We start from the raw sequence: 21,403 nt of genomic DNA, 5'->3' as shown, positions 1-21,403 counted from the left end.
CTCACACACTTTCATGACTAACTAACAGTGTGAGGTCCAGTTATAGTGCCTAATTTATTCAAAAGCCCTCTGGCGGTGTGCTGGGTGCATAAATTATTGGAGGTGAGAGAGCCATACAGCCTTGTTCCTGAATGTTCCTGACGTCTTTGGATTTCTCCAGCCTAAGGGTGTGGCTACATCAAGACGGATTTGATGTTGTAAACGCCTAAAAGACCCTAACTTTATCATGTCAAGGAATGATATCTATTTTTGTCTTGTAAAAATATCTAAACATTAGATTTGTCTAAGGCCACGTCCACAATAATACGGTTTCATTTAAAAGTGCATTCAATTTTGCACTCTCATCCACAGTAGAACGACATTTTCAAAACTGAGGCCACATCCATGCAAATCCAATTTCGTTTGAAAACGTTTTGATTTTGATATGTTTATGCCTCTTATCAACACTTGGACACCGTTTTCACCGACTTCCGAAAATGCTTTCCATAACCGCATACTTTCGAAAATGATGACCTTATGAACCTGAAACCTGTTTCAAACTTTAACGGAATAGTGCGGATGTGGCCTGAAGGCCTATTCACACCAAGTCTGTTTTTTTATACAAAAGTTCGTTCCGAATGAGCTTTTGTCTCAGAACACTGGATTCCCATGGAGCCATTCACACCGGGTCCGACAAATCATCCGCCAGCAATCCAAAAGTTTCTTTTATGGAGAGTGTCCTGTTTTTTTTTTTTTTTCTCTCTTCAGACTGCAATTAAAACTGAGAGTCGCTGCAGCAATCCAGTGCATTGGTGGTGCTAATCAACTATGCTAGGAAACTAGTTTAAATATAAATGTATAAATATTTAAACAGCAACAGTGCTGCCTACTGTACAGAGGTTTTTCGTTTCATTTTTCATTTTTCATTCTCTATGTGAATAGACCTTTCAACAAAATAGTCACGGATTTGGTGTGAACAGACTCGGAAAAGCTCTCCATGACACACGCTTTACTTTGATCAGTACCGCCACTCCCTATACGCATATTACGCAATCTGTGTAGGGCACCATCTCACCCTAGGGGGGAGACCAGAAACTCAACTGACTGCCCTTCCTCGCACATTATACATTTTTCATGGACCCAATAGCAGTCGCGCAACACAGACGATCGCCTCGCAGCTCGGATCATGCCTCACAACACCCGTCCCCGCGGAACTCTGAGCAGGGGTCGGATTTAGGCATGGGCGACTGCCCGACGGAGCATTTCTCCTTAAGTTATAGCACAATACAGGGCATATACATACCTGATAAATATACAGTGGCCACAAAATATATTTGGGCACTTAAGCGACACTTAAAAATATAATAATGTCATGCATTAGATAAGAAAATATCTAACCAATTGGCATGTAAAGAAAGATTGCACAAGCACACTTTAAAAAGCAAAACATTTCAGAAAAAGTAGTTTTGTGAATTTCTCAGAATCTAACAACTATAGATAAACTGTTAAAAATTGAGACCAAAGTATTTGAAAACATTCTGATTTTCAAACATTAATGAAACATGTCCACAGTTATTGTGTTGAGCAACCCCTGTGGTTACATTTGCATTAACAATCATATTTCAAAAGGAAGTTAGAACGTCGTAATTCTGAGTCATTTGAATTAATTGGGGTTGAAATATGAAATTGTTCCATTGGCAACTTTGAGGATGCAGTTAACAACTAACACTGCAGCAAAAAACTTTTAAAACATCCACTTACGCCATGGACTACCAATGCCCTGCTAGCTTGAAACTTTCTGCCTCCCTTTCTGTTACTCCATGTAATTAATGTTACAGTTCTGGAATCTAGGCAAAGCCTGGTTAATGTACTTGGCACAGCTGGACATCTTTTGGTATGTAAATGAAACAGACTGGGTGAATTGCAGGGGGCTTGAATGCCCCCACCAGACTCAACTGCCACAGGCTGTTTGTATATCTGCTTTCTGCTCTACAAGGGCTTTTCTGGTTCTTTGCCAGAACTGAAGCCCTGAGGAAAACCAAATACACACATACAGTATCTCTGTCACCACACACACACAAACACACACACACACACACGCGCGCGCGCATTATTAATGGCCTGTTTTCAAAAGAACAACGCATGTAAATCGGATGCACTGGACCCCCAAATATAGCGTAATTATAATGTAAACATGTTGGTGAGAGATCAGGCACAGTTGAAATTGCTTTTAAAGGAGTTGTTAACCTAAAAATTAAAATGCTTTCATCATTTACTCTCTCTCATGCCATCCCTGTGTTACTGTCTTACGCAACTTGAAGGTTCATTCCAAACAAAATAATTTTTATTTATTTATTTTTGCACGAAGAGCCCTATTACAACACTATTAGTGAAGAGTACATTCATAAAGTACTTTCATGCTCCCTTTAGAGTGCCCACAGGAGATCTGTCCTTCGACGGGAGTAGGGCATAAGGATGATCACTTTCACGTCCACTGTGAGGTTTCCTGCTGTTCTTTAGATTTATATTCTTTTACTATGGACATATTAGGGAACATTAGCAGTTTTGTTTACAGGTGCACTGAATGAGGTCTGCAATACCTGGAGGAAGCTATACGTTGGCATTCCCATTCACCTCAAAAGCAGTTCCTCAGCTGGCGCAGGTAGCCCCGGAAGTATGTGGCCCGGAAGTATCACAGCTGGAACGGGACGCCACTCGAAGGGTCATTTCAAACTGTATTTTAGAGCTCCTTGTTTCAAATGAAAGTAAGCTGAATCCCTTCACGAAGGGCCCTTCCACAAGGCCGTTAGTGAAGGGTACATGCCATGGTCACTTAAAGGAGGTAATTTTGCCATTAATAATCAATCACGTGATCCTGTGTGGTACATTCGTTCGATGCCTTTTGAAAACTGGTGTAATAATAGACTTGGGATACAAAGCCTTTTTTTAACCCAGTGAGAAATAATCCTTCATTATATTTTTCATGTTTGTCTATACCAAGTGCCACATGAAGAGACAGTGCAATCTTCACAGCTATTTAAGAATTAATTTAGCCACTATTTTATCAAGGTATATCATTCTCATTCAAAAGTATGGTGAAATAAAGTGAAAGAATTAAATTTTTAAGGGAATGGCGTCACCTGCTGGTGGCAATATAAACAGTGATCCTTCTCATTCTTGACAGATGGGTAGCTGAAAGCTTACAATTAAGCAAATCATGGAAAAATGTACACTAATAAAGACTATGCAGGATTAGTTGGAACATGACAGATCTACAAATAATCAGCAAGCCATTCATGTTTCAAAGCCAGATACAATGTATTTATTTGAATAATCAGAGGATAAATGTCTTTATAAAACACTCTCACTCATAGTGATCACAGACATCAGCACTTTAGTATATACATAGACAGCCATTTCTGCAAAAATAAATAAACCCAGAGAGAGTTTGCAAGAATTTACATAATTTCAGAGCTGAAACTGTTACAGTTGGCAAGGTGAATATGGGAAGAAAGACGACAAGTAAAAAAAAAAAATATATGGTATCATATGCTTCATTGCATGAGGCAGATCAATTACATTCATAAGCAAAAAAAAAAATGCAGGGACCACTGAACCATTTTCACTGAGCTACAAACGTATAACAGCTGCCAAATCTTTCTTCACACTTCCACTAAAACACTCAATGACCAGGCTTTGAAAGAAAACAACCACCAGATATGTTTAACCTTAGTGGTTAATAATATGGAATATGGCACTATTCATAGTAAATCTCCAGTAAATGTTTAAAGCCAGATATATCACCAACAATCAATGTGTGCAAGTGTTTACATAAGACTCTACCTATGCGATATTAGTACGTGGTACATTTGAAGTTTTTCTGTGATGTTTTATATCTGTACAGAAAGGTTAGAACTGTGTAAAGATGAATTCTACGACGTCCAAAGCCACCACGCCACTTTCATCCGATCCCAAACAGCCTCCAGAGAATCAGTGGCCGGACGCACATCCAGGATGGAAAACTGGTAGGTGTCTTTATCAATGTCTCCGTCGTAGTAGTCGATGACATAGCGAACTTCCTTTCCACAGCGATCTACGATCCAGTCGTGTCGGTCGTAAGGTAATTCGTATCTACAGAAAAACAATTGGAAGGGAAATCAAGCACACTGTAGCTTAAAAACAGTTAACGGCACACATTGATCACAAGATACACATTCAATGATCTTACCCCATCCAGTGTCGTATTCTGGCTCTTGGAGAAAACTCTTTTGCTTTGCCCTGAAATCTTTTAAGAGATGGACCACATGGACATTCGCTATCGAAAACACAATATGGAAAAATATATTAAACAGTATGACTGCAGTATCATTCTGCCAGTGACTATCAAATGATAAACAGAAGGCGACCGACACAATATTATCACCTCATTTTGGGAGTAATCAACAGTGAAGAAAATCTTGACAACAAACTAAAAACAACTATGTTTTTGTGAGTCTGAGAGATGATGATACAGCTTTTATGTAATTAAATTGCATTTGGCATTACAATCTCTTAGTCTCCATTATTTATTTCTTCTCTTAACAATATAAACATTGCATTGGAACACATTGTTATACAATATGGATCACTGTGGGATTACACTTCCATCATAAAGGAATTTCGATCATTGGCTATGTGAGAATGGAAGTTGTATTGTGTCTTGCCTGGCATGTAGTGCTTCCCATTTCAGGATTTCCTGCCAGGCTTGATCGTTGTTACGATTGTGGATTTGGATTATGTTGGACATGTCTACAGGAGCAAGATTATCGTCCTTCCAGCGCCACCTAAAAAAAGTAACTATTAGAACTGGTTTCTTGTAACCTTTTCATAGAAGCCTGATGTTCTTTATTTAGTGCCTAAGATCTCCTTTTGTGTTCCATGGAAGAAAGAAAGTCATACAGTTTGGAACAACATGAGGGTGAGTAAATAATGAAATTGTTTATTTTTGGGTGAACTATCCTTTGAAATGGCAATGAGAACATTTTTGAGAAAACAGACCACAAATTTAGTCATTTTGGGATGCAGTAATGCAAAGTGTTATGAGATTTTCGTGGGACTGAGCTGAACTGTTTTTTCCGTGTATGCGTTCTCTTTCTTGACACTGGAGATAAAATGTACAGTGTTTTTTCAACAGTTTATGTAATCAAGCATCGTGTCTTGCTGTTTTTCAGCGTTTCGTACAGAAGCGTTGCATTTTATTAGGCCGGTCAGTCTAAACAGCCCACAAGTCATCGTCAGTGCTTGTCACACATCCAAAATTTGAACGCACATTTTAGCATTCAAATGTTTATTTTTATCTTAAATTTGACAAATATTCAAATTTCGAAATTTAATTTGACAACCTTACTATGGGTAATTATGGTCCAATTAGTGTATACATGCTGGACGAAGCAGAGCTACATTATCTAGGTCTGTTAGTCCAACTTAACAAAAATCAGTACAGTACAATTTAAGTCGAACTAAAGGGTTTACATGACATTTTAAAATCACAGATTTTTTTTTATTTTTTAGTCCAACTGAAATCAAACTTTTTAAAGTGCATGTAAACATACTGACTGTCCCATAAAATATATACACTACCGGTCAAAAGTTTTGAAACACTTGACTGAAATGTTTCTCATGATCTTAAAAATCTTTTGATCTGAAGGCGTATGCTTAAATGTTTGAAATTAGTTTTGCAGACAAAAATATAATTGTGCCACCATATTAATTTATTTCATTATAAATCTAAAATTTAATAAAAAAAAAAAAAAAGTTTTTGAAATTTATGACTTGGACCAAATAATAAAGAAAAGCAGCCAATAAGTGCCCAACATAGATGGGAACTCCTTCAGTACTGTTTAAAAAGCATCCCAGGGTGATACCTCAAGAAGTTGGTTGAGAAAATGTCAAGAGTACATGTCTGCAAATTCTAGGCAAAGGGTGACTACTCTGAAGATGCTAAAATATAACACCTTTTTTTAATTATTTTGGATTTTGTTTAGTCACAACATAATTCCCATAGTTCCATTTATGTTATTCCATAGTTTTAATGACTTTACTATTATTCTAAAATATGAAAAAAAATTATAATAAAGAATGAGTAAGTGTTTCAAAACTTTTGACTGGTAGTGTAGGTCTACCCCAGCAAAAACTCACCCCTTCCTCAGCATGGCATTCCAAAACATCTGTTCAGAAGGATAGACCCAGTTCTTTTCTGTGCCTGATCGAGGGATTTTCGACTGCTCTCTTTTCACAGACAGAGGGAAGGGCTGGTCAGGGGCGGGCATCTGGTTTGGAGGAGGCATCTGTAGGACACATGAAAGCAGAACATTAATGCACATTATCAGAAAAATCACAGAGAAGGATTTTAGGGATGTGCCAATATTTATCGGCCAATTATTGACCAAATTAATAATTATCAACTCACTTTATAAAAACTCTGAATTCAAATGTACAATCCAGAAATAATGATAAGGGTTAGCACACCTCAGAACATGTAACATTTAATTTGTAATCATTATCCTTCTCACACTGAAGAAATACTTTACAGACGTGACAGTTGTGAAAGCTTACCTATATATTATGAAGTAAAACAAAACAAAACGTTAAAGCAAACTTTTGACTTCTGAGAGTCAACATTGGTATGGTATCCATTAAGGCTGCACGACTGACTGAGTTAAGACTGAAATCGCAATATGGTCTTGCATGATAAATTAACCTTGAAAGGCTGCGTTTAAAAATAGGCTGCATTCAGCCAAGGAGCGCTTCAGTCAGCATTGTGTAAGCAAGCGGCACCCTCTAGCGGTCTGGACAGAATTACCCATTACTTTGGTAACTTTTTACTTTTCCATGATGTGGTTAACATTTCCGTGGAATTGCCCAACATATGCGTAATATGAATTTGTGATGTTCTATTATATACAGTACAAACATTTAAAATGTGAGTTCTGTTATTTTAAACTGCAAAACAAAAGTGCAAAACGGTTTTAAATGTACAAAATAACCTTTTTTCACATCAGTAATCATGCTATGATATTTAGTTCTTTTTTATTATTTGTCATTGTCATTATTTACCTAACCCTAACCCTCATGTCGTTACAAACCTGTATGACTTATTTTCTTCTGTGGAACACTTCCATGGACAGCCTCAGTCACCATTCACTTAAGTTTCATTATATGGGAGTGAGCAGAGTCAACCTTCTTCAGAATTTCTCATTGTGTTCCAAAGAAGAAAGAACCTCACACAGGTGCCAAATGACATGAAGGTGGGTAAACAATGACATAATTTTATATTTTTCGGTGGGTGAACTATCCCTTTAAGAGTCTGCGAAAAGCACCATTCACCATGTTTGTGGTATCGATGGCTCCATCTGCAGCTTTCATGGGACACTGGACAAACTCGTAAGCTCTGTCCTGATGCACTGGTCCGGCCGGTGCCATCTGAGCCTTATGCATTGGGCACTCAGGCAGCGGAGAGCCTGGGTTTACATTACACATTACGAATTATTATTACATAAATCCACATTTGATATCATCAAGCTCAATTTAATAGATGGTGCATGACTCACTTTTGGGGGGCTCTTGATGCATGGGACATCCAGGGGGTGGGGTCACCCCACCAAAATGTGGAGCTGCCACTGCAGCCTCTGCCCTAACGGTGGTGGCAGGACCAGACAATGAAGCTCCCATAATGAACACCAGTCCTTAAAGTGTCAGAGGAACCCCTGAAGAAAGCAAGCATGCACACTGATATGAAGATCAAGAGCATCAAGAGCATCAAGAGGGTCCGACTGTGTGTTATCCGATTCACTATTTTTGGCTTATGGTTAAATGGTTAAAATTAGTTTTATAAACAGTTCTTAGCAAAAATAAAAATGATTTATTTTTAATGGATTTGTTGGACCAGATAGGGGAGGAAAAGTAGCCAGCAAATGTACAGCATACATGGAAACTTCTTCAGTGCTGTTTAAAAAGTATCCCTGGATCATGCCGTTAGTTGAGAGACATATTATAGTTTTGATTACTTTCATTTTTAATCACAACATAATTCCCATCCTACCACAATGTAATTTCATAGTTTTGAGAACTTTACTATTATTCTAAAAAGCAATAATAATGGATGAGCATGTGTTTCCAAACCTCTGACCAAAATACGACTACTTATAGTTTATTTGAAGTATCTGACCAAAGATTAGCAGACTAAACTGTCCTTTCTAAATTTCATTAAAGCATCAATCTGTTGAATGAGAATGGTCTTTAAAGGCAAATGGGAAAACACTATATTTTAATGGAGAGTACTTCTTCCTACAAACAATCTAATTAATGCTAATCTAATAATTTATCAAATATATTTACAAATTTCAGGCTATTAACAATCCTGACACTTGAGAGTTACAAAAGACTTGTGTAACATCATTCATGCATATAAACTACAGGCATGGAAGGCAGTAAGAAGCAGGTACACAAAAATAAATAATGTCACTGCATAACAGACCACATATTCCTTTAAACTGTGACCGTTTGAGTTTTACTCACCTCTCTCTGTATCTCTGTTGTAACTGTTGGACGCACCACAATGTCAACCTGCTATGCTGCTTCCGGTTACCAAGGACGCACAGTGTATAGGGGCGGGGCGATAGCGTTGCTCATGAATATTGATTAGATTGTGCAAGTGTTGCTGGATAACATGTAAATGTATGCGTGAATGAGGTTTTTCTAAGAAGAAATTTAATTTTTTTGCATTCGTATGTAATTAAACATTGCAAATATATTGTATATATAGTTTATTTTACCTGTGGAGATGCTGATATTTCTGCCTGTTGTATTATTTTTATAGTGCAAATAATATATTATTTGTTACCAAGACAAATTTCTTGTATGTGTAAGCATACTTGGCAATAAAGCTGATTCTGATTCATATATATATATATATATATATATATATATATATATATATATATATATATATATATATATAATTATTTTTTTTAAATATTTTTATTCTGCATTTTATAAATTAAGCTCAATAGACAGCATTTGTGGCAGAATGATGATTACCACACAAATGTCCCTCATTCTTAAAAGAAAAAAAGTGAGTGGTTACAGTGAGTCGCTTTCAATGGATGTAAATGGGGCCAGTCTATAAACTTTAAAAGTATAGACACAAGACGTAAACAGTATGTGTGTTAACATGATTTTAGAGTGATAAAATCACTTACTAACCTTTTCTGTGTAAAGTTATAGCCAATTTTACAACTTTGTTGCCTTGATGACAACGTCGGTGACAAATAACTAGAAGTTCATCTGCTCATAACAGTAGTCCACAGCAACAAATATATATATATATATATATATATATATATATATATATATATATATATATATATTTAAACAACTTTACAGCTCCAATAATAAGCAAGTTTTAACAGAAAAATTAATGCAAGTGCTTTTATAAAATTATAAACTTCACATTTCTGCCATTAAACCCTCCAAAAATTGGCCCCATGCACTTCCATTGTAAGTGCCTCACTGTAACCTCAAAGTTAATTTCTATGGTAATCAACATTATGCCACAAATGATGTCAATTGAGCAAAACGCGGAATATTCCTTTAACATAAAGCATGTATATTTAGGCCTCAATGCTTATTTCTAATTCAGGCTTTCAAGAACCAGTAATTAGATGGCCCAGAAAAAATAGAGAAGAAAAAATTGGCCTTTTGGGTTCTATCTGGAATCTTTATTTTTAAAAGCATTCAGATTAGCGTAAGATCAGGCTGTATGTAATTCGTGATCTAACGGTTCATGTTTTGTTTTCTGGTAACAAGTTAAAATTCAGTTGTAATATGTCAGTAAACCTATCTGATCATTTTCAGTGCACAAAAGCAATTGTGATGCAGTTGCCATGAAATTATAAGAGACATGCATACGTACATAAACCCCGACAAGCAAATACAAAGTGCTCTTGGATCAAGATGAACATATTGCTTTATTGAGGAAAATGACAAAGTGAAAAATTAAGACATGTGAAAGAATAAATGTAAAAAATAAATAAAAAAAACACTACTGTGACTGTCATTCCTCAAGTACATGTACTTTCCTACGTGGGAACACAAACCCTGTGGCCACCTTGGTAATATATATATAAACCTAGACATGGAAACAACTTCCTGTGACATAAAATCAGAACATGAAACGTGTAAGTAACAAAAACAGAAACAGTCATGATACTCAATCTTTCCACATTCCACGTCAAATGTTAACGTTTTGACAATGCATTTGCAGTGTCCACACTTTTAAGACATCATTTTACATCAAAATATTTTAAAGGTGTTAAAACTCTAATATCCAGCCAGATACACTTCCTAACACTGGAGGTTTAGCATTTTAATGAAAGGAATAATTTAATTCAAAATTGATTTGGCAAACAGAAGACAAGAAAATGTGTTGCTTTTCTCTTTGATAAAACCATTAAATCCATAATCTTTAAAAACGAACCAGTGCTGTGGAAATAACCTGCAAGAGGTTTTGAAAACGTATTCATATTCATAAATCATTATCCCTTCTTTCCCTTTTCTGTATTTTATACTCTATGCAACAATTATAGCTATAATGCAGGTCTGTAGGCCCATGTGTGGTTTACATTTTAAAATACTATAGAAACCTGCCTTGTGTTGGTGTATCACCATTTAGTTTAATATTTAAGATTAAAAACACATCTTTCAAACAGTTATTCTTACTTCTGACCTTTGGTTGTAACATTGGCGAGGAAAAAACCCCCCATAAAAAACAAAGTTGGTTTGTACATCCTTTACATGAACATACAATGAACCATGTGTTAAACTGACACTAAACCAAGTAAATAAAAGATGTTTATTTAAAAACAAACAAAAGGCATATTGAGTGATTGAATGCAAAGGCAAAAATCACAACAAGGATTCTCTCTGAATAATATCGATAAAAATTCAAGTACTTTGTTCTTTAAAAACCATAACCGTTATGCATCAGAGCAATGCAAAGCGTTCTTTCATACATTTTAATATTTCATTCAATAAAACCTATGTGCTCATATCTGTGTCGCCACTGAATGCACATGTGAATATATTCTACACTAAATTCCTCATACATAGTGACAATTTTAAAATGCATTTGTGAAAGTATCTCTGTATTGTGTATTCTCTCATATGCTGTATATCTAAATCAGATACATTGACACCATTTATATCTTTCCATTACAAAATAATAAATATGTAGTTCAAACATTACCATGCTCTCTCAGTGTAAAACTGGTTAAATAAATTAGGTATGATGCAGGAAAACTATTTGACACCGACGCCCCAAAAATTCTCAAACATTCACGAGCTAACTCGAGCTCTTTTAGAATTCCTTTTAAAACCCTTTTGCGAAACATTACCCATAGTTTCAATATTGATTGGATAAACTGTACACAAACATAATTAAAACAATTATCGTATGTTCAATAAAATTTCCATGTACAATGCAAACATTCCGAAAACAACATTGGTCGCATGCAGTTACCTGTACAGTGCGAACAGTTTCGTGGGAACAGAACGGAATCAGAACGGGATCTGGTGTGAGTGTAAACCGATTTCATTCAAAAACAAAACAAGTTTTGTATTAACAGGATTGAAGTGAGAAGGGTTTCACACTACCAACTCACGCAAATCAAATAGATTGGAAAACATTTTGGCTGTTTAACATACATTTGAATCTTGTGTGTTTGTAAACTGATGTGTGACTCCTAAAAACAAAACTAGTTCCGTATTAATGTGAATTTATTGAGAAGGGTTCCGCATTACTACTCCAATCTTACACAAATCAAATAGGTAGAAGAATATTTTGGCTCTTTATCCCAGATTTTACATTTTCCCCTTTTAGAACTATATTAACAAGCAGTCAAATCTGCAAGTCTATCATTTTCATCAGAATCCAATACATCGCAATTACTGTGTGATGGTTGATTTTCCAAGAGATTCACAAATAAATCAAGGTCTTGAGTAGACTTGTTTGTCCGTAGGGAGGGTTCTTCTTCCAGCAAACCCTGCTATCTCTGATTTTCCGAGTGCAGTTTTGATTCATCTTTCACAGTCAATACACACGGCTTCAAAGTAAACAAGAACATCAGGCAATTCGCTGACCTCTTGGCCCCTTTGCACAGTACAGTGATTCAGAGTGACTGAATGGACTTTGATGAATAAATAACGTGGTTTACCTGCCCACAGTTTGAGAATTAAAAACTAGCCTCTGGGGTCAAAAAACAAACATGGTTAAAATACAGGTCAGGTGCTTTAGCCCGTGGTCTCGAATAGCGCATTATTTTCACTTTCAGTGTACAGTTTCATAACAAGCACAAAAAAGGAGGCGGCGGCCTGTCAGGTTTTAGGTCTTCTCAGTTGAAAGAACTGGCCATGGACCGAAAATATTGCTCTTGGTCGGTTTGCCTTCTCTGTACTGGTCTCCATAAGGTTGTATTGTCCCATTCGTCCACTAACGTAGATGTCTGCCCTTGAAGACTGGCAACAAGACCCCAAACACTGTCCATGTGGCGTGTGGCGTATAAATTTAAAATGCATTCAGGCCATTTGCTTGTGCTCAATCTGTTTTTCCATTCTCCTGACTCTCGGCTTTGGATTTTCGGCTGGAGCGCAGGACTTTATAGCAGCCGCGAGCGATCTTATGCATCCACATGATGTTCATGATGTCCAAGCAGATACTGGAGAAGATCCACGCACTGCGGCCGCCAAAGGAGACCTTGTAGAAGGCCTCAGTGCCATACACAGAGGACATTCGACTGTAATACACTGGCATGACGGCGATCCGCACCAGGAAAAACACAGCCGCCATTAGAACCCCGTTAGCCATGTTGGACTTGGAGAATTTGGGGTAACCTAATACTTCAAAGAACCAGCTGGAAAACAGGTGAGCAAAATGACAAAGTAAACTAATCAACCTTCTCATAATTCATTTTAGTTTTGTCATTTTTTTGTCTGAGACAAAAAGGATATTTGGAACACACATTTAACATCTGTACTCCAAAGCATTTCAGAGGGAATAAATATTCAGTAGGAAATAATGTAAAGCGAGACTAGATTTTATCCATCAACATTTTTGGATCATGAAAAGTGGTCATGTTACATATTTCACGAGATACAGCAACAAGTAGTAAAGCAATACGTTCTTGTCCTAACCAGCTGCGACTGTGACAAGTGACAGTTTGTTGGTTAGTTTCTATTTCTGTTGCGTTACACTTAAATTTAATTGGTCTAAAACCTTGAGGTCAATAGATAATGGATTTTGCCGATACTGATAACCAAGGTGGTGAAAAAGGATGATAACCGATTAATTGGCCGATAATTTAAACAAATCTATTTATAGAATGATTAAACATTTCTTAGTCTTTCCTTACTATGACAGGCACAGACATTGATGCTACAAGAGTCCAAAATTAATATAACATCAAAAGCAGATTATTGTGCAACCAAAAACCCAATAAGAACCAGAAAAATTAAGTTTTGGTGCATAACACTGGACTTTTAACTAGAGATCGACCAATAGTGGATTTGCCGATACCGATAACCGAGGTGGTGGAAAAGGCCGATGACCAATTAATCGTCCGATAGTTTATAGAATAACAAATTTCTTAGTCTTTCTTTACTATGACAGGCAGAGACATTAAGGCTTCAAGTGTCCAAAATTAATATAAACAACAATATAAGCAGTTTAGTGTGCAACCAAAATCCCCAAAATAACCAGAAAAATTCAGATTTGGTGCATAACACTGGACTTTTAACTATAAACAAGCCTGAAATACACTGGGGATTTACAATATGTTAAAATGCTCTATATTTACCAACTGAAACTTTTTATGGCCTACATATACACCAGATGTAGAATTTTGTATATCTATGTTTAATGTTTTGTGTCTGTGCGTGTGTGCGTGCACCTGCCTAATATTGTGTAGGTCCCCCTCGTGACGCCAAAATAAAGCCAACCCGCATCTCAGAATAGCATTTGGACATGATATTCTTCTCACCACAATTGTACAGAGCAGTTATCTCAGTTACCGTAGACTTTGTCAGTTCGACCCAGTCTAGCCATTCTCTATTGACCTCTCTCATCAACATGGCGTTTCTATCTGCCGAACTACCGCTCACGGTTTTTTGTTTTGGTAAATTCTAGAGACTGTTGTGTGTGAAAATCCCAGGAGATCAGCAGTTACAGAAATACTTAAACCAGCCCATCTGGCACCAACAATCATCCATACGATTATCTAATCAGCCAATCATGTGGCAACAGTGAAGTGCATAAAATCATGCAGATAGGGGTTAGGAGCTTCAGTTAATGTTCACATCAACCATCAGAATGTGGCATGATTGTTGGTGCCAGATGGGCTGGTTTGAGTATTTCTGTAACTGCTGATCTCCTGGGATTTGTACGCACAACAGTCTCTAGAATTTACTCAGAATGGTGCCTAAAACAAAAAAACATCAGTGAGGGGCAGTTCTGTGGATGAAAAATGCCTTGTTGATGAGAGAGTCCAATGGAGAATGGCCAGACTGGTTCGAACTGACAAAGTCTATGGTAACTCAGATAACCACTCTGTACAATTGTGGCTAGAAGAATAGCATCTCAGAATGCTATTATGAGATGCGGATTGGCGGCACAAGGGGGACCTACACAATATTAGGCAGGTGGTTTTATTGTTGTGGTTGATCTGTGTATATACTGTATATATCTCACCATATGAGGTATATTGCTAAAGAATAAAAATAATATATATATATATCAGCAATTACTGGCAGAGATCTTTGCAGATAACCGATAATTCCAAAAAGCAACTATCGGCACAGATTAATCAGTAAAACCAATATATCGGTTTACCTCTATTTTTAACTATAAACAAGCCCGAAATACACTGGGGACAATAATCTGTATGTAAATATTTACCAAATGAAGATTTTTATAGCTTTTACTGTGTATTCAATAGATGAAGAGTTTTGTGTACATACAGTATATATATATATCATGCCAGATGAGGTTTACTGATGAATAAAAAAAAACCTAAATCGGCAAAAACCGATAGTTCCAAACACCAACTATCAACACCGATTGACTGATATATAGGTCTAACTCTACTAAAACCCCACTCCTTAAAACTGTATATTCAAAATCAAAATATGTTCTTATTGATTGTGATTTTATTAAGTCACACAGTGTTTTCAGTTTCAGCATGGACAGACAAATTACTTGCTGTAGGAAACTAGATGAATCGCACCTGGTAAGGACAGTGTTAGGGTATGATATTACTGGTTGATATTATTCTTCCCTGTCCGTGATGCTTTGGTTACATCAGCACAAAAGTTGTTTATGAGACTCAAACTAAAAAAAAATTTCTTTGCAATAGCATGCACTGGTGAATCGTGGACAATAAGCCCAGGGACCAGGAACAAAACCACAAGATATTTCAACACAATCAGAAAAATACCTACCGCTGGTTCACACACGGAGTGGAAAACTCTGCTAGCAGACGGAAGTTAGCAAAATAAGGCAACATTCCTTGACCCTGGAACAACAAGGTGAAGAACAAACAGACAATGACACAGACAAGAGTTATAGAAAAGCATTGCTTCAAGAATCAGTTCTCATAAATCAATCTCATCCTAATAGTTTAAATATCTCCAGCTGTCAGGTGCCCAGAGTAATTGCTTGGGTGTTGAGTTATGGTACTCCACTCTGAGCGACATGAAAAGAACAACCAAAAACAGCAGTTGCACATTATTGAACATTTATTTCAAAAAGACTTTTAATATAGTATTTATTTTAAGATAAAGTAATGAGCCACACTATTTTGTCTCTATTCAGCCTGTTATATATTTGGTCTGTAACAGTGTAAATGCAGCAGTGATAACCCTGAAAAACAATGCATATTTTCTGTATGGAGGGACGGAAATACATGAAAACAAGTGTTGTTATTAGAATAATAAAATGTTTGTATGTTAAAATTATGTTTCAATGTTCAAATTATGTATAATATATTGATATTATTTAAATTAAAATCTTACATTTATATCTTGATAATAAAGTGCGACATTTGGGACACAAATTATGTTCCATTTTGTGCTAAACTAAAAAAATAATCAGTAGAGCAGAACGAATTGGATAATCTGTTACGCCCATTAAAACAGTCAGACTGTTAGAAAACAAAAAGGATGAAAGAAACTTCATACTTCAGTGCAGATTACTAATCTTTGCCATTTTTTAAGTGGCTAAAATATAGTTAGTTAAATACTAAAATGGTTTACCAAAGAAATTTAACCATGAAGAATCTACAGTTGGAAATAAAATCAGTGCAGCAATGGGCAGCCATGCAAGTGACTTCAGAAAATGAAGATTTCAAATTAAACATTCCTCTCAAAACCACAGTTTTGCCACTTGTTTAATTATCATTCCTAGGACATGGTAAAAAAAAAAGATATACATTTTCCGATGCATCGCGATCTTCATTTGAACGATCTCGATATCGATTCTTAAATCTCAAGATCAATCTTTTACTCTGTGGCAACCCTCTACAATGAAAGTACAAAACTCGCATATGCGACCACATTTCACGATATACAACTAAAAATGACTGCGATTATAGGCACTGCTGGTAAACTTTCAGATTTCACTCATAGATTGAGTAGTATAGAGAAGTTTAGCACCGAGATCCTTTCACTGCGTGTTGAGAGTAGAAGTATGGTTTGACTCATTTCGTGTAATGTGTGTCCAAAGACAACATCAAACAATGTCATTGAATAATGTCTCTTAATATCCTTTCTGGTTAATATCCTTTACAGCCAGTTGTTGATTAAAAACAACAAAGACACACTTCATGCGCTAAAGAAAACATTCTCTCGTTATGTTCACTTAACACTCCAGTGAGACACTGCTGTCATTCTTAGAGACATTGATGTAGTACTTTTTCTACATATCAATGGAAATACGTTTAAATAGTATAAATGATGCATGTAAACAATAAAAATTTAACGTATATATATATATATATATATATATACACATACATACATACACACACAGTATTGTTCATCTATAAACAATTTTTAAAATGTATATTTACGCAATGTACCTAGTTAGAAGGTCCCGTGTAATTAACAACATTAGCTGATAGAGAATGTATTTCATATGCAAGCAAAATGGACATTACAACTGAAATATACCCATATGAATTGATATCAAATTGGAATCTAATCGAGAGCATGCGAATCAAAATCAAATCTGTATCAATACCCAGCCCTTACTATTTCTATTTAAAGCAGCAATAGGATGACCATGCCTCAATTAAGTAGTTTACACTGGATACATTTTCTTTTTAATTAGTATTTTTGTCTTGTTTCCAAGTATAAATATCTAAACAACCATAAAACAAGATACATTTACGTAAACAGCAAAATTGCATAATATAAGTTTTGAATTATTGTATTTTTTTTTACCCCACTGGCAAATAGTTTTTTTTTTTTTTTTTTTTTTTCTTATTTTAAGCATAAATCTAACAATTCTGTGAGGTTTGTGCATAAAACAAGATAAAACAATTTGCCAATAGGGGTAAGAAAAATAAAACTTCAAGACATAAAAGTACAGATTTAAAAAAAAAAAAAATGCCTTTTTGCAGTGCACACTACAATTCCTCGTCAAACATTTACATTTCAATAACACACTTACCTTTAGGGAATGCAATAAAAACACATATTAACATACTTACTCCATTTTAAACCATAAAAGAAAAATCAACAATCAGGTTGGCTAACAGATGCATGCTGGTACCCCTAGGTACTGGTAAGTCCATACTGTAACTGGGCATCAGTAACTGCTCAGAGTTCCGTAACAGCAGGACAGCAGACAAGACAGGAGAGATTCTATCTAGATCAGCCAAGTCTGGCCCTTATCTCTTAACTCGACTAAAATTTACACTGGTAGTTTTTGCATGAAGGAAGTGAGGCTGCGTTATTCAAGAAGTCATGTTAGGTGGGGACAGAAACAGACTGACAGACAGATTCTTGGAAAAAAAGGTGCAGATTAAATGCAAAAGGAACGAACGACACAGCAGCAGCAACACCACATTTAAGACTCATTTGACATGCACTATGAGGAACAAATCGCATGACACAGACAATTTAGATTTGATCAATTAAAAAAAAAAAAAAAAAAAAACTTTCAGCCTCTAACAGCTCGTTAAAGGTTATTTGTCAGCTCTAAATCTATTCAAAAAGTTGATTAAGCACAATTATTAAACAAAAACAAATTGTTGGCGGTTTATTGTACTTCAAATTTTTTACAAATTACTTAACCTGATGAAATTAGACGAATATTAGAATTTAGTCTTCGAAGTACCCAAAAATAAAAAAACGCCATTGTCATAAATTGCCTGTTTACTCATTTGTTTTAACTAGGGCTGTCAATTTAACACCTAATAAAGTGATGCGCTAAAACAAATTAGCGCAATTAATCATGCCCCACCCCCCGACTCATACATAGATTCTGTAAAACAATTTTACTACAATACTTACATTAGAATTAAACGTTTTTCAAGTTTTTAACGACACAGAATCCTAAAAACATGCCGCTAATGGACTGAAATGCTAAAAAAAACAGTACGACCAAAGACGTCAATCAGCATGTTATTTCGAAAATAACACAGTAAACAATAACAACGAATGACACTTATGACTCTTCAAAAACGACAGACTTAATTAATTAGTGAGACCCAACAGAGACTTCCAGTTCGATGCTAAAATAAACAATCTTGTAAAAAGAGTAATTTTGAACATTTCCATGTATACCTAGGCAGTCATTAAAGTGACCAGTGACAGTATGGTCTACATCCTGACAACAAAATGCACGTTCAGTTTCCAGGCGATTCTCAAGTTCCATTCATTCAGTGCAAGTTATTTGTGGGATAAGTAAGCAACAATACAGCCACTAACATCATCAGTCGCTGCCCCAAATTCATCAGGCGTATTTCAGTACTGCTGATTTGTAGAAAAAGGATTCCTTTAATTTTCTAAGAACAAATACTTCAACAAAAATCATTATATGGGTCATTCTACACAAGGGTTGCCTTTTAAGTGCCTCATTAACATACAATACATTAATAATGACTTAACCCATGAGGTGAGTTAGAGTTGTTGCAGGGTTACCTTCTAGATACGGCCCAACTAAATCATTTTATGTTGTTTTGGTTCATCTTTAAATGTCAGCTTCATTGCCACGATTATGTGCATTAGAAAATTGATTCTTGAAAGGCAATTGATTACTTTTTATAGTTTACATCCCAACTCACATTAATATACAGTATATTCATTTAGCTTTAGATCTTGCACTATGTATGTATGTGTGTGTCTGTGTGTATATATATATATATATATATATATATATATATATATATATATATATATGAGTTGTGCTCAAAGGTTTGCATACCCTGGCAGAAATTGTGAAATTTTGGCATTGATTTTGAAAATATGACTGATCATGCACAAAAAAAACTGTCTTTAATTTAAGGATAGTGATCATATGAAGCCATTTATCGTCATATAGTTGTTTGGCTCCTTTTTAAATCATAATGATAACAGAAATCACCCAAATGGCCCTGATCAAAAGTTTACATACCCTTGAATGTTTGGCCTTGTTACAGACACAAGGTGACACACACAGGTTTAAATGGCAATTAAAGGTTAATTTCCCACACCTGTCTGTGTATAAATAGTCAATGAGTTTGTTAGCTCTCACGTGGATGCACCGAGCAGGCTAGATACTGAGCCATGGGGAGCAGAAAAGAACTGTCAAAAGACCTGCGTAACAAGGTAATGGAACTTTATAAAGATGGAAAAGGATATAAAAAGATATCCAAAGCCTTGAAAATGCCAGTCAGTACTGTTCAATCACTTATTAAGAAGTGGAAAATTCGGGGATCTCTGGATACCAAGCCAAGGTCCGATAGACCAAGAAAGATTTCAGCCACAACTGCCAGAAGAATTGTTTGGGATACAAAGAAAAATCCACAGGTAACCTCAGGAGAAATACAGGCTGCTCTGGAAAAAGACGGTGTGGTTGTTTCAAGGAGCACAATTTGACGATACTTGAACAAAAATGAGCTGCATGGTCGAGTTGCCAGAAAGAAGCCTTTACTGCGCCAATGCCACAAAAAAGCCTGGTTACAATATGCCCGACAACACCTTGATATGCCTCAGCTTCTGGCACACTGTAATTTGGAGTGACGAGACCAAAATAGAGCTTTATGGTCACAACCATAAGCGCTATGTTTGGAGAGGGGTCAACAAGGCCTATAGTGAAAAGAATACCATCCCCACTGTGAAGCATGGTGGTGGCTCACTGATGTTTTGTGGGGGGTGTGAGCTCTAAAGGCACGGGGAATCTTGTGAAAATTGATGACAAGATGAATGCAGCATGTTATCAGAAAATAGTGGCAGACAATTTACATTCTTCTGCATGAAAGCTTTCCAGCACGACAATGACCCTAAGCACAAGGCCAAGTTGACCCTCCAGTGGTTACAGCAGAAAAAGGTGAAGGTTCTGGAGTGGCCATCACAGTCTCCTGACCTTAATGTCATCAAGCCACTCTGGGGAGATCTCAAACGTGCGGTTTATGCAAGACGACCAAAGACTTTGCATGACCTGGAGGCAATTTGCCAAGACGAATGGGCAGCTATACCACCTGCGAGATTTTGGGGCCTCATAGACAACTATTACAAAAAACTGCACGCTGTCATTGATGCTAAAGGGGGCAGTACACAGTATTAAGAACTAAGGGTATGCAGACTTTTGAACAGGGGTCATTAATTTTTTTTATTTGTTGCCATGTTTTGTTTTATGATTGTGCCATTCTGTTATAACCTACAGTTGAATATATATATTGTCTATTGTGTATTCTATAATATTATTATGTAATATTAATTTTTTATTTTTACTTGTTGCTGTTTTATATTGTTGTGTACTGGAAGCTCCTGTCACCAAGACAAATTCCTTGTATGTGTAAGCATACTTGGCAATCAAGCTCATTCTGATTCTAAAGCTCCGAGATGGCACAATGCAGTTTATTAACATAAGTACATTATTAATCTGATAGAATGTTTAAGATCTTACAGAAATGTAATTTAAAAACCTCTTTTTGAAAATGGAAAAGACGTCAGTTTATAGAATGACCCATGCCTAAGAAGTTATTTGTCCATATAACTGTTTTCTCTGCTAATTATTTTAGTAAAAGGATAGCATAAGGCCCATGGAGTAGTTGTTTATCATATAGCTGAGGAACAGATCAACCTGTTCCACATACCATGTCAATGCTGAGTCAGCTGTAGCTTAATTTAG

At 36.1% G+C, this 21,403-nt stretch overlaps 2 protein-coding genes across 4 annotated transcripts in view; both read right to left on the bottom strand.

Annotated features, from left to right (window-relative positions):
• Window positions 1-3,278: 3,278 nt before the first annotated feature.
• LOC127431824 (holocytochrome c-type synthase-like) lies at window positions 3,279-8,609 on the bottom strand. Its single transcript, XM_051682403.1, has 7 exons — window positions 8,536-8,609; window positions 7,569-7,724; window positions 7,345-7,478; window positions 6,157-6,305; window positions 4,683-4,802; window positions 4,208-4,294; window positions 3,279-4,110 (listed from the first exon to the last, which is right to left on the bottom strand). The coding sequence occupies exons 2-7, from the start codon at window positions 7,687-7,689 to the stop codon at window positions 3,912-3,914; spliced, it is 810 nt and encodes a 269-aa protein (XP_051538363.1). The 5' UTR covers window positions 7,690-7,724; window positions 8,536-8,609; the 3' UTR covers window positions 3,279-3,911.
• A 1,351-nt stretch (window positions 8,610-9,960) lies between these two features.
• Window positions 9,961-21,403, bottom strand: part of LOC127431825 (TLC domain-containing protein 4-B-like) — a 33,997-nt gene continuing 22,554 nt past the window's right edge. For all 3 annotated transcript variants that reach the window (XM_051682404.1, XM_051682407.1, XM_051682405.1), the window contains 2 exons: window positions 15,508-15,581; window positions 9,961-12,926 (listed from right to left, as the gene is read on the bottom strand). In XM_051682404.1, the coding sequence (XP_051538364.1) occupies window positions 12,611-12,926; window positions 15,508-15,581 (390 nt within the window). In that variant the 3' untranslated portion in view covers window positions 9,961-12,610. The remainder of the gene's footprint in view (window positions 12,927-15,507; window positions 15,582-21,403) is intronic.

This window comes from Myxocyprinus asiaticus, chromosome 41, assembly GCF_019703515.2.
Source record: "Myxocyprinus asiaticus isolate MX2 ecotype Aquarium Trade chromosome 41, UBuf_Myxa_2, whole genome shotgun sequence".
Lineage (NCBI taxonomy): Eukaryota > Metazoa > Chordata > Actinopteri > Cypriniformes > Catostomidae > Myxocyprinus > Myxocyprinus asiaticus.
Note: the sequence above shows the minus strand (reverse complement) of the source record. Positions and strands in the feature narration are given on the sequence as shown.

Bases quoted from the DNA above. Each gene is read 5' to 3' on its own strand.
- LOC127431824 (XM_051682403.1), bottom strand. From the start codon at position 7,689: ATGGGAGCTTCATTGTCTGGTCCTGCCACCACCGTTAGGGCAGAGGCT. The intron at 7,479-7,568 runs GTGAGTCATGCA...ATGTAAACCCAG, and splicing joins GCATCAAGAGCCCCCCAAAA to GCTCTCCGCTGCCTGAGTGC. The intron at 6,306-7,344 runs GTGAATGGTGCT...TGTGTCCTACAG, and splicing joins CCATCGATACCACAAACATG to ATGCCTCCTCCAAACCAGAT.